A 14,337-nucleotide genomic window follows, 5' to 3' on the forward strand; every position below is an offset into this window, starting at 1 on the left:
GTAGTAAAATTACAGAACAAAATCATTTCATGTTCACTCTGAAAACATTTTACGTTTTAAAAATCATGACATCATGAACCTGATGAAATATCTTTGATAAAAATGAAGAAAACTCTACTTATACTGGACGTAGGACCATAAAAAATCATATTTGGCAACTTCTAACCTTACCCTATCATAATCCGTGAAAAACTCAAAATGCATAACCAGAAGTCTCTGTCGAGACTGTAGCTCTACTGGTTTGTACTTACACATGTATAATAAAGAAAGAAAACTAGCAGCTGGGACATAAAACTTTACAAAAGCAATAAATAGAAAGACAAAAACAGATATAGGGAATTATGCATCTTAGTGTGGTCTACTTGTGTACCAAGTTATATTGAAAGCAGACCAAAACTGTAGGAGGAGTAGCATTTTAAATGTATTTCCCAGAAATTTCTATTTTTAGTAACCACCACAATACCGTTCATCGAAATCAAAAACCGATAAAGTGAATTATGTATCTTAGTGTAGTCTACTTGTGTGCCAAGTTATGAAAAAATCAGACCAAAACTGTAGGAGGAGTAGCATTTTGAAAGTATTATTTTGAATTCTATTTTTAGTAACAACGGCAACATCGTTAATCGAAATAAAAAAAAACGAAATTCATCATTATGTATCTTAGTGTAGTCTACCTGTGTACCAAGTTATATTGAAATCAGACCAAAACTGTAGGAAGAGTAGCATTTTGAATGATTTTCACAAATTTTTCTATTTACAGTATATGTCTAACCACAGCAACACCGTTCATCGAAATCAAAAACCGATATACAGAATTATGTATCTTAGTGTAATCTACTTGTGTGCCAAGTGATATTGAAAGCAGACCTAAACTGTAAGAGGAGTAGCATTTTGAATGATTTTCACATAGATTTCTATTTTTAGTAACCACGGCAACATCGTTCATCGAAATCAAAAACCGATACACAAAATTATGTATTTAAGTGTAGTCTACTTGTGTGCCAAGTTATATTGAAATCAGACCAAAACTGTAGGAGGAGTAGCATTTTGAAAAATTGTTTACAGATGGGCAGACAGACAGACGGACGGACGCATCACTATCGCATAAGCTCTTCTGGTCTCTGACCAGTAGAGCTAAAAATTACCATAAGGACCCTTTTCCCATCTGCGCAATCAATTATTGTTTTCATATTAAACATCTGTAATACCTTTGAAAAGAATAAATTCACTATGATTTCTTGATCTCGCGACCTTGAAGTTTGACCTTCTTTTTCAAAATTTTTCTTGTAACTTATGTTGAGAAGAGATAGAACTTTAAAATTTGAACTGTGCATTACCTATTTCCAAGCATTCTATGATTTCTTACCCCCCTTACGATTGACCGAATGTTCCATAAAATCAACTTTGGCGATAAGTTCTGAATGACATATAATAGGTAGTTTATACTTGACACGATGTGCTATAAAAATGACATCACCTCCACAAAGACACCGAAAGCGTATCTGATATCTTGAATATGCTGGGCAGCTGGGTTACTTTATATAGATGTAAAAGTGTTTGAACCATAATGTTGCATTTGAATACCAAATCTGAAGAAGTATCCTGCTAATGCCTTAAATACTTGCCATTGATGTTTGCTGGAATTGAGAGGCTCGCAACGTCATTGCCGGAACAAATAAATCTCTCATCAGATGGAAGTCATGTCGTATACTATTCCCTGTAAGTGGTATACAGCCTCCAGATGGACGACCGTGGTAGGATTCCTGGAAGTCTTCCATGCAGTAAGAACAAAATACGTTCATAAAAGAATGAATGAGATCATCGTGCTGTTCATACGGTAATGTTAAACACGTGTCTTTGTAGATCACGTGATGGGTACCGGATTGGGTACAGAGCAGGGTTTTATCAAAGATCTCCCATGTACTCGACTTCCGGCACAGATAACAAATTTCATTTGTATATTCAGCAACTGCAAAAAAGGATTGGTTATTTGTGGTTTTACACACCCCTATTCCAATTTCGTCTGTTCTATCTTCTCTTCTTACGCTTGGACATTCCCTCGTTTTAATTGTACCAACTGTATCTAACTGACACAGGACTGCATCATCGACATCGTATACAATATCACAGTTATTGATAATAGCCAGTGTAAGAACTTGGCTAAAGTACAATGCGAAGTCAAATTGCAGTAGCCCGTTACAAAGAATGTGGATATCTAAAATTCTGAATTGCTCTGAAAAAATTGAGCCGTTTTCGAACGTATAATTAGTATTACAGAGAAAACAGAAAACATTTTTGTAGGTTACCTTGTTCGAAAATACTGGATAATCAAATTCATGAAAATCTCCCTCACATAATAGCTTTAACTTTTGGTGCACCTCTTTGTTCGCTTTTATTGAAGTGTCTTCGTAACAGACATGAACAATCTGTATTTTTGATTCTAGGTTTGTGCTTTGGGTCAACAAAATTCTCTGGGACCAAGTATTCCTGATACATTTTGTTGGATAAATTATTGCGGTATCCAAACAACAGCTACAGGGATTTTTGAACAAACAGGAGAAGGTGCAATCACAGTTTCTTATGGTAGAGTTCTGTAAGAACTTTGGTAAAATGTCCTGGTTGCACATACGATGGGGATAGCCAGACGTTTTGAATAGGAGTGATTCCATTCGATCTGTGATGTATTTAGCTGGTGCAGATGAGCTGGTGTTATCTTTTTTCACAATTTTTGTATTTAATATTTTGTTGATTATTGATGCATTGTTAAAAGCGTTGTTATAGAAAACCAATTTTTTTCGATTGATTTCCTTTCTTTCACTGATTTCACGAACATCACTGAAAAAGTCCATGAAAACATATTCATAGGTCATGTTTCCTATAGTAGTGGGTCTGTTGGATGAGGGAATATTGCACAGGAAGCAGTAAAAGTTACGATATGGATACGTCAGATCTGAAACTGGGTTGTCATTGCACAATTTTTTAATCGTGTCCGTAGCTGATTTTGGACATGTTATGGTGTTTGGCTGAAGTTTTCTGATGTTTTTCAGTTTGCAAAGGTAACAAAACACGTTCTTATAAAGTCTGAATTCGTTCACGTAAGAGGAGAAGCAGGCAGTATGAAGATCTTCATCATCATGACAGGCTTCTGTGAGATATCTAATATCAACCCAGTTGGCAATAAAAACGACGTCTTTAAGCTTAGGAGAAGGCGAGAATATGACCGTGCTGTTCCGTTTCTTAATGACTGTTTTCAATTCATCCTTAGATTCTATGAAATAGACATAATTAGAAGTTCCAGCGATAGATATGTCCCAATCAACTAGCTCAGATCTGTTTTCACCGTGACACAAAGCACAATGAATGTTGTAGTATGTGTAATTACTTACAAGTGAAGTAACGAAGGTTCTGTCTTCTAAACTAAAATCAGGCTTTATACATTTATCGAGCACCTCCGCAAACGCTGGGCAGTGATCCACAACATGATACAATGGGAGGTAAGTGTTCTTGTCTCTGAATGGCGACCATTGGTAGACCGCGTCATGGAATCGCGTCAGTTTCCTTTGGAAAAATTTGTCAGGACAACAAGTATTCTCACGAAAACAGTTGTCCTCGCACGAGCATGGCGGACAGCGCGAGTTTATTGGATTCTTCTCGTACCCTGTTAAGTCTGTCCAGTCCTTACAAATGCCGTACTCTCCACAGGAATTTATGTAGATTCTCATAAGCCTCGTAAGGTTCAGTTTTGAGTAAGTTGTAGAAAGTAGCATCGTGAAAATCAGTTGGAAAATAGTTTGATACATGATGTATTCTTAAATACTGATCTGAAATTTAAAAAAAAGAAGAGCTTTATAAACCTTTTCTAGAAAAAAAAATTATTGTAAAAATAATTATATAGACATTATGTCCCTAATTTCTACTTTTAAAAAAAACTTGTTGAAAAACACATTTTTTATGATCCGAAATATTCACGTTAAGCAAAGGTATCCAATTCTTATTTCCTCTGAACAAACCACTGGTGATGTCATTTTTTTGCATGTGAAACTAACATCTAGTAATCTCATTGTGTAGATTCGGACAACGGTAAAGTGCGTAACGCTAGTCCAAGATGGCGACAGGCAAATACGCTTCAATCATTTTGCACTTAGTTTCAGCATAAAACAGACTTAGATTATAAATTTTGATGTTAGAACATTCAGAAGAACACAATTATTGCGAGAAGTTGGCATGACATGCGCTAATTAAAGACAAATTACGGGTATAAAATTTGAGCATGATTAGGATAAAATTGATTTTTGACTAGGGTAAAGATATTTTGATCTCTTTTGATTACTAGGGTAAATCATAAAGTAAGTGTAAAATGTCATATTCCTTGTTTCAGGACCGAAGAGATGCTCTTTCGAGGGGTGTTTACTCATAGGCTTCTGGAATTTCCACATATTGTTAAATTGGAATTTTCACTGATAGACCACTTTTCGTTATGTTCACATTATTCATTGAGCAAACTCGATTCACTATATAGGGTTTTTCATAAATCCCTGCGAAAACACCATGAAACTGGAAAATTCTCATTTTAAAAAGAACCGAGTGCAATGGCGAAGTACGACATTTTTATAGTTAGTTTACTAGTATGATCCTATTTTATTATATCTTGGATATATTATAACAAAATGAGAAGGAAAAACAACTCTCTTTTGATTTAGATGCGGCGAATTTTTTTCAAACACCTACAGATCAATTAAAGTATAAAGAAAAGTGAGAGAGAAAGATTTTGTTAATTTTTTTCGGTTTTGACGTGTGCATAATGGATAGAAGTGGAGTTTTTGTAGTATCCTTACACTAGATCTAAGGTCTAGAAACGGATTTTAAAACATTTCTGTATCTATACTAAGGTAACTGACAAGGAGTTTCTTCGAGAAATAAATTAAAGCTCTATATTCGGGTTTCTGTTTTCTAAAAGGTTTTCTTTAAATGTGCTTCTTTAACAAGTTGAACACACCTGAAACGTAGCCTGTTTTAGTAAACATGGCACGAACTCTGTGTAGTTAATGTGACGTTATACCGGGTGTGTTCAATTCTGCACACACCATTAAGCACGGACTGACAATACTGGTAAGTTAGTTTTGCTTTTTAGCTCAACGGAGCTGACATCTCAAGTGAGCTTTTCTGATCACCCGTGATCCGTCTGTCCGTCCGTAATCATTTCACATTTTCAATTTCTTCTCAAGAACTTAAGAAATGATGACTTTAAACAAGACGGCTGATATTCTTGTTTCATCAACTTGCTTGTCAATAATTTACCTCGTTTTAGAAAATGTTCATACGTAGAGCAAGCTTTTGTGTATCGAATCAACTGAGATATATGCACTCCTATGCAGATGATGAAGGTATATTGCTGCATAAGTAAGGGAAGTTGACGATAGAAAAGTTAAAGTCATCACGTTTATCATATAGCTTGGTTGTTAGATTAACATTAACGTCTTTTTCAAGTAAAATATCCAAGTATGAAACAGATGTCTCAGACTCTGTAGTATCTTTTATCTCAAGCTCACCAGGATATATCGGATCGACGTAGGAATGGAAATGATCATTGTTAATTGACAATACGTCGTCGATATATCTAAATGTCGAGTTCATGGCCACAGCAAGTGTTTTCTTTTTTTCATGCATAAGATTTTGCACAAATTCTGCTTCATATGAATATAAAAATAAATCCTTTACTAAATTTCATTTCACTATGTGCAACCTGGGAAGAAAATTTTTTAACGGATTTCCCCCTTGTAATACCTATATCTTGACTTTGTCCAATTCAAAAGGATCATGATTCGAACAATTTAGATTCCGCATTATCCTAGGATGCTTCCACATAAGTTTAAGCTTTTTTAGCCCAGTGGTTCTTGAGAAGAAGATTATAAAAGTTTTTTCCTATACAATACTATGAAAAACTCGGATTCCCTGTTGTTACCCCGCACTACCCCGGGGGTCATGATTTGAGAAATTTAAATTTTTCACTAGCCTAGGATGCTTTCACATAAGTTTCAGCTTTTCTGGCTCTGTGTTTCTTTAGAAGAAGATTTTAAAATAATTTTCTATTTATTGCTATGTAATGGATTTCCTATTGTGGCCCCGCCCTAACCCGCGTAGTCATAATGTTAACAATTTAAATTCTACACTAGCCAACAATGCTTCCACATAAGTTTCAGCTTTTCTTGAGAAGATTTTTTAAGTGTTTCCTGAATATTCTATGTAAAACTTGAATTCCCCATTGTTTCCCCGCTCTACCCCCTGCTTCCACATAAGTTTCAGTTTTTCTGGCCCAGTGGTTCTTGAGAAGATTTTTAATGACCCCACCCTATTTTTTCTTTTCTTAATTATCGCCCCTTGGAGGGGACTTGGGTCTTTATTTTAACAATTTAAATTTCCCTTTACCCAGGAATGTTTTGTACCAAGTTTGGTCAAAAATGGCTCAGTGGTTCTTGAGAAAATTTGAAAATGTGAAAAGTTTATAGACGGACGGACAGACAAACGGACGACGGACAATGGGTGATCATAATGCCTTTCACTGCTCTAACATCAATCGCAGTAAAAGAAAACTTACCTTCGGGCAAGTCATAAGGGACACATTCTTATTGCAGGTTTGATAAAAGTTATCCAACTTCACACTCTTGGATAAATGTTAACTATATCTTAGATAGGTGCAAATAATTCTAAATATTACTCATATTTGAAACAACATTTTTAAAAAAAATTACACTGAGCCAAGATTGGCCAACTTTAATATAATGATGACTAATGATGAAAAAATTGGATGAAAAAAGTTGGCTGAGACAATTCTTTTCTCTCCAGAAATTTCCATGTTAATGGTATTTTTAAAGATATTTTTATCGCCCATTTCATGCCAGTCGATAGGTAGAGAGAAATCAAACAATTCTTTAAAGATGCCCCTGCCATGATATATTTTAGACTATTACTTTTTGTTATATTTCAAATGTTCGTGGACAAGTACTGGTATTGACGATCCTCCCGGAAATGGTTATGGAAGATTGAAAAATAAGCCAAATATTAAAAGAATCCGTCTCTGATATACAGACGATACGTTTTCTTTTTTCATTCAATTCTTATCTGACAGAAAAAAAAAATATCTAAAGATAAATTCCTAAATGTGAAACTGCATAAAAATCATCTACCGGTATTTTATACCAAATAAAACTTAAAAAAAAACTTACCGTTTTTATAAAGCTGTTTTGATCACATTGAAACATTCAAACAACATTTATTACAATTTGACGTTAGAATGCCCTGTAAGAAGGATAAAATGGACGTTGTCAAGTTATGATTAGGATTTTATCATGTTAATGTGTTTAAATCGGATTGGTAGAACTTTCCCAGAAGGAAGTTTTACACAACGTTCTGTCACTTTTTCTTATTTTTTCAGGTGACATTTATTTATTTGATGCCTTTAACAGGTATTAACTATTTTAATATTTGTCATTTCTTTCGCATGGGATTTTTTTTTTCGAAGAGACTGAATTTTTTAAAAAATTTTCATGATCGACCCTCGTCCTCTTTGCTATGCTAGTTAATCCCCCTCCCACTAAGTGACCTCAGGGGATAACTTCACGATATTCCGGAAAGTTGGGAGAAAATAACAATCGCTAGTGAACTCATCAAAATTAAAATAAAAGTAGTGTGATGATTTGAGGCTTGTGGGCACAGGGGTGTCGAACTACATCAGCAGTACATATAGATATAACCGTCCAAATTGTGCATCTACTTTACTGGGGTATAAGACGGAACCCCAAATATGTAGGTTTAACAGATTTACAAGTAACAGCTTTTTAAAAAGCTTGCCTGGCTAAATCAATCAATATCTGCATGAGGAGTGATAAACTTTTTGAGCAACACTTGAGCAACCGTACGTAAATGAAATCTTGATTTTATTCAACTTTTAGAAGAATCATCTCTACACAGCATACCAAAGAGTTGGTATTCTGTGGGGTTTTCTGCAAGTGGAGTAATCTGCCCTTTGATCTAATTTAGGCTAATTAATTTCAAACTTCTTTGTAACACCTATTATAAAATCTGTTACGAAATCATGCATTGTCAACATTCTAAAAGATGGATATAATTAAATAAACATTTTGTTGGAGTGTATTTTCTCCACTGAAGTAAACAGTAGTAATGTGTGTTTATAATTTTTTTTCTTAAAAGGATGGAGGGGGGGTATAGTCCCACTATCATATATTGAGAATGAAATAAGTAAATTTACTACTAGATCTGTGTTGAACGAAAAATCCAAGATTTTGCACTTGTTTCTTATTCATTGTGTGCATCTGAACAGAGACATATAATAGGTCATACTTCTGGAGACCATGACTTTGCTGAAATGAGTTGTTAAAAAAAAGTTGGAATAAAATTAAACCAACCGCGGGATCGGGAAACAAATTAGAAAAATCATCTCTTTAGTGCTGCATGTCCGTATACTGATATATTATATTATGTTGTTAAAGAATGAGATAAGGCATCCATCTGTAGATAGAATTTCTGAAGCATGAAGATAAACTTTAATACCATGGAAGATAGAACACCCATTCATACAATAGAACGATCCAAGGAAAAGGTGCGATGAAAGCAGTGATATTTGGCGCGTAAAGAGCGATTCGCCCCATTCGTAGAATATGAGTGGACTGATCCAGTAGTATATAGAAATGAAGAAAAATGGATACACGGAAATATTGAAACGGTGAATCAGATGGAATAATTGTTCCATGCAAAAAGAAAAGATTGTCATGTTGATTTGAAAATTTTGCTGAGAACAATATTTTTCATCTCCAAAAAACAAAACAACACAAAATTGTAAAAAAAAAAGGGGGGGCGGGGGAGGGGGGATAAAGGTCACGGAGACTTATTGAATAAAATTAATAATTGCATTATTTACCAGTCACTAATAATAGCAAATGTTCTTAATCAGGAAATTATATGTGAACGATCATAAACATTGTGGAAAGGTCATATGCCTCGACAATATTTGGCTTTTAATAAAGCTATACAATAATTACATGTACAATGCTCCAATTTCAATGTTCATTTTCTAACTGTCCAGACTTTTATGAATTAGTAGGGAAGAGAAACTTCTGGTATGCCGATCAATATGAAATATTTCTGTATTTACCTTTTCGTTGGAGGAGTATTTTTCATTAAGGACGGACAATGTCAGGTATTGTCATTTTTTTTCATTAAGAATCTACTCTGTTTTCTAAATAAAAAGAAATTATTCGAAGTTATTGAATAAAAGATTACTTTTGATAACAGAGAAATAGAAAGAATGATTTGATTTTATTCGAAATTATTAAATATTAAATTATTAATTTTGATGTCATAGATATATTTTGTTATAAAGAGATGCTTTTTTTTAATTTAAGGATGGGTGTGCACATGTAAGACAGGCAGGCTGTCGTTTTTCGATCATATCTGTCTGGTGTCCATATCTGATCTGTAACTCAACCCCATTCAATTGAATAAAATTAATAAACTGTTTATTGATCTTTTATTGCAGCATTATTGTGCACCTCTTATTTTGATAAGACAAATGTTCCCCTTTGTAACAGAACAGCATGAAAACTATTGGTAGACATTTATTACCCGAAGCTCCTTTCATTCACTATGTCGTGTTTAGGAGTACATGAGCCTGTCACAGAAAATAAAGTTTAAACATAATGCTGTATGTACTACTTACATGTATTATAGTGCATTTATTTAGAGAGTGTAAACACATTTATATATAATTATTTTTTATTTTCAAAAAGGTTTGTTTAGATTATTTTGGTAGTTATTCCCAGTGCAAATCATTTATATTCTTCAAAACCGTTTCGGAGCGGATCCGCTCCGATTTGCTACATTACAAGTATATGGGACGTATTCTAACTGTGGTGAGGGCCTGTACCGAGACACAGTTAGATTATTCTAACTAACATGTATTATACTATTTAATTAACACATTTATATTAATTATTTTATTTTCTTCTTTAAATTAAGCATTAATTTTTAGAAAGTATGCCCTTGTATGACGACAACTGTTGCACCGGAAATGACATATAAAGAAATAAGGCCTTATGGGAAGGTGGATTTCCAGCCTTTGTCAGTGACGAAGGAATTTGACACATCTACCTTCACTGTGACGTATACAGCAAAAATCCAAGGTCCGAAGGATTCTGTGAGTCCTTTCAATGGCCAATTAGAATATGGTAAGGTTTGAATCTAATTTTCACTTATTTAATTTTTCCTTATTCTTTTATTTTTCCTGACGTTATTTTCCAAGATTTTTTTTACTCACTTAGAGGCAACCACTTGTTTAAGTTTATTTACAAATTTTTCAAATAAAAAAATAGTAACCAACAGTTTTTTTTTAGAGTGACCTAATTTTCCGTCCAGAGTTTCCTTCTACAGTTTGTACCATCGAATCTATTCTCCCTATATAATTTAGAAAAGCTGTCAATCGTACGTCTAGCAATTTAGGAAAATCATGTAATTGAACAATCTTTGAATTTTTGTTACACCCCCCCCCTTCATTAGTTGAAAAAAAAATCCCGTTTAATGAGTTTTCGTCACTACCTTCCCTTGTAGGAATCGGATAGAAATGTTTTGAAGCATTTTATTCATTTGAGCAGTTATAAAACATTACACCTTATTCCGATAATCTATATTCATTTTCAGTTACAGACAAAAACAACAATACGATCCTAATTGCGCGGCTGGAGATGTATGCTTGGGAGAAACAAACCGAAAATCAACCGCCCATCGTTCTCTCCTCGGAATCGTCATCATCTACATTTATAATAAGCATTAATACCGCCACAACTAATTCCAAACAGACGTATTTCCCAGAAACAAGATGTTCCTATGGAATTTCTAGCACCGATACCGGGAACATCATCAGATACGATTCTAAGACTTCCTGCGAAAGCGGGTCACGTGGTGTCTATTCTTACTTCAAAGCTACGTATAAAGGGTCAAGAAAAGGATCGAAATCAAATAATGAGATCATCGGGGATGATGTGCCGAAGGACTTTTTCAATAATACAAGCAGTGACGATGGAAGAACAGCTTCGTGTTTTGTGAATCCAACGAGGATGCTGGCGGATGGCGTGAGGCTTGATACGTTAAAGTATGAATTATTGACAATTCCTGATACCCAAGACCAGGAGCTGGTGGCTTATACTGTTTGGAGCTTTCATCTCCTGTAATTTGCTAAATTAAACAGCTATTAAATTTATAAATAAAATGAGTGTAACATTGTTTAATGTATTTCCCATGGTATTATAAAAGGTGAATTCGTTTAACAAAATAACAAAAAAGGAAGAACCAAAATTTTTTTCTACCGAATGAACGTTTTAATTTTTAAAAAATGACTATTTATATTATATGCATTTTAATTAATTTAGTCATAAATTTTGTTATACATTATGGAAAAATTTTTTAATAAAATAAGAATTAAGTTCTATATATTTGACAAATAGTAAACATTTAATAATTGTCAAGATCTAGAGAGTGTAAACTTCTCTAGAAGGATGTTAAACGATATACAATCAACAATTGAGATCTTCGTATCCGTTTCTTGCTTGCCTTTTTAATTCAATAAAGGAACAGTCATTTTCTCCAAAAGATGCTGTATGATACGTATAATCGAAGTAATATTTTAGTTACATGATATAAGAAATGCTTTAGAAAGAAAATACAAACTAACAGATGTCGCGGTATGGAGCAGCAAATAGGTATTTTTAATTTAATATTTACGCGGCGAATCAATATCGCACCAGGTACGTTGATTATCTAATTTATTTATCTATTTGTGCTATAAATATATACAGTGTAATAAACTCTTACAGAAAATACAAAGAAGTCTTTCCAAATTAAAAAAAAAACGCTGTTTATGAAAAAAAAAAGGTAAGTATTACTTGATCTTTCTCGTGGAGAAATGAATCCTACCTCAGCACTCTATGTGTAAGATTTGCAGTAACGGAGGGAAAAAAGCCGATACAAATATTCAACATTAGGACGCAGTGAAATAGGAAAATGCAACGTTATGTCTATTTTATTTATCTAGCGATTGCAAGTGTTACCGTGTTTGTGTATCTCTATTCCGAAATCAAGACAAGAAATCAGTTCTACTATATGTATGAAAACAGGGATGAAAGTTTCGTCAAGGAAAAGAGAACAATTAAACTCCAAACAAAGTACCCCCTGACTTTACAAGGAGAATATATCATCAACAACAAAAGTGTGTGTCGCAATACTAAGAAGGTATCGGTACTCGTTATGGTACATACCGCCGTGGAGCATTTCGGTACAAGGTCCGAGATGAGGACAACGTGGCTCAATATAACCCGGTACAGACCGGAAGTGATTCGTGTGATATTTCTTGTTGGAACAACCTTAAGGAAAACCAGTCAAGAAAAGCTGGAAGAAGAGAACGCTTTACACCACGATATTATTCAAGGTGATTTTAAGGATACCTACAGGAACTTAACTAACAAAGGCGTGATGGGATTACGATGGGTAACGGAGAACTGCATGAACGCAGAAGTCATCGTAAAAATTGATGACGATTCTGTCATTAACTTTTTCAAGTTCTTCGAAAACTTTTCGTATTTGAGAAAAAGAAAAAGATTTCTTTTCTGTCACGTGATGCCGAGAAACGCTGTGAGGATTGAACGTGACAAGAGAAACAAGTGGTTCGTGAGCGACAGATTTCTGAAGGGATTTAAATTATACCCGTATACATACTGCAGTGGATTTGCTGTTTTCATTTCCAAAGACTTAATTCCGGCATTGTACAAGGCCGCCATGACAGTTCCTTTCTTCTGGGTGGATGACGTGTATCTTTTCGGAATTCTGCCTTCTCGTCTGAAAAACGTAGTGTATACCAATATGGCTAGAAACATGACCATTAACCCTTACAGAGCTCTTGACTGTTATAGACGATTAAAGAGCAAATGTAATTATCTTGCCATGCAGGCGAAGGGTGTTCAGATACGTAACCTATGGAACTTAATCGAACAAGAATAAATACAACTGGATGAAACGTTAAAAAAATATTCAAATTGTAAAGCAGTAAAGTAGACTTGATCAATACATCGTATTTCCAATATATAAAAAGTATAGCGTGAAATATTCCCTGATAGTACCTACATTTCGCGCAGTCTTCCAATTCTATACTCTTGTTATGTCATTGTTAAAATTATTGAGCAACTGTTAGAAATATCTTTTTTGTAAAAAAAAAATTCAAAATACATTTATTATTGAATATTGCCGAAATCCAATCTTATCTTTTCTGCTTCAAAACTAATCCAGCCCTCTGGGCATGATAATAACCAATGCCCATCTGCATTGATTTCTACAAGAAGGCGATATTTAGATCGACTATATGAGTTTGTTTACCTATATTCAGTGTCAAGGGAAACCTTTTTAATTAGTTTTGTATTTCTAACAAGTCGACAAAAAGCTGAACGCCTACTTGGTTACTACTATAACCTTCATCCACATGCCTTGCTCATTCAAGCTAACAAAAAAAAAACAGTAGGTGACATAACTGTCCAATTGGTAAGTGAATCAATTCCCCTTATTCTATTATGGCATCTTATCAGAAGTACCAGATTATGCTTCCAAAGCCCCGATGGTTTTTAGCTCACCTGAGCCGAAGGATCAAGTGAGCTATTCCGATCACATTTTGTCCGTCGTCCGTCTGTCTAGCTGTCTGTCCGTCTGTAAACTTTTCACATTTTCGACTTCTTCTCAAGAACTACTGGACCAATTTTAACAAAACTTGCCACACAGTATTCCTTGGTAACGGTAATTCAAGTTTGTTCATATGTAGGGTCACGCCCCATTCTAAGGGGAGATAATTAATAATTACTGAAAAATTAATGGCAATTTTCAAAAATCTTCTTCCCAAGAACCACTGTGCCAGGAAAGATGAAACTTATGTGGAAACATCCTCAGGTAGTGTAGATTCAAGTTTGTTCAAATCATGACCCCCGGGGATAGGGCGGGGCCACAATGGCCGATCAAAAGTTTTACATAGGAATATTTAGGGAAGAAATCTCTAAAAACGATCTTCTTCTTGAGAACAGCAGAGCCATGATTGGTCATATTTATATGGAAGCATCGTCAGGTAGTGTAGATTCAAATTTGTTCAAATCATGACCCCTGGGGGTAGGGCGGAACCACAATGGCCGATCAAAGTTTTACATTATAATATATAAGAAAAATCTTTTCAAAGTCTTCTTGAGAACAGCAAAGCCACGATTGGTCATATTTATATGGAAGCATCTTCAGAATGTG

General features: G+C 34.5%; 3 protein-coding genes across 3 annotated transcripts; 2 read left to right on the forward strand and 1 right to left on the reverse strand.

The window, feature by feature from the left end:
• Nucleotides 1-1,613: 1,613 nt before the first annotated feature.
• LOC134243187 (uncharacterized) lies at nt 1,614-3,767 on the reverse strand. Its single transcript, XM_062725412.1, has one exon. The coding sequence runs from the start codon at nt 3,765-3,767 to the stop codon at nt 1,614-1,616; it is 2,154 nt and encodes a 717-aa protein (XP_062581396.1).
• Nucleotides 3,768-10,061: 6,294 nt separating this feature from the next.
• On the forward strand, nt 10,062-11,240 carry LOC134243183 (uncharacterized). Its single transcript, XM_062725408.1, has 2 exons — nt 10,062-10,241; nt 10,711-11,240. The coding sequence occupies exons 1-2, from the start codon at nt 10,085-10,087 to the stop codon at nt 11,238-11,240; spliced, it is 687 nt and encodes a 228-aa protein (XP_062581392.1). The 5' UTR covers nt 10,062-10,084.
• Nucleotides 11,241-12,059: 819 nt separating this feature from the next.
• On the forward strand, nt 12,060-13,205 carry LOC134243185 (beta-1,3-galactosyltransferase 5-like). Its single transcript, XM_062725410.1, has one exon. It carries the CDS (start codon nt 12,070-12,072, stop codon nt 13,060-13,062), a length of 993 nt encoding a protein of 330 aa, XP_062581394.1. The 5' UTR covers nt 12,060-12,069; the 3' UTR covers nt 13,063-13,205.
• Nucleotides 13,206-14,337: the final 1,132 nt, after the last annotated feature.

This window comes from Saccostrea cucullata, unplaced genomic scaffold (assembly GCF_032062105.1).
Source record: "Saccostrea cucullata isolate Sc308-1 unplaced genomic scaffold, CSIRO_AGI_Scuc_v1 ctg3893, whole genome shotgun sequence".
Classification (NCBI taxonomy): domain Eukaryota; kingdom Metazoa; phylum Mollusca; class Bivalvia; order Ostreida; family Ostreidae; genus Saccostrea; species Saccostrea cuccullata.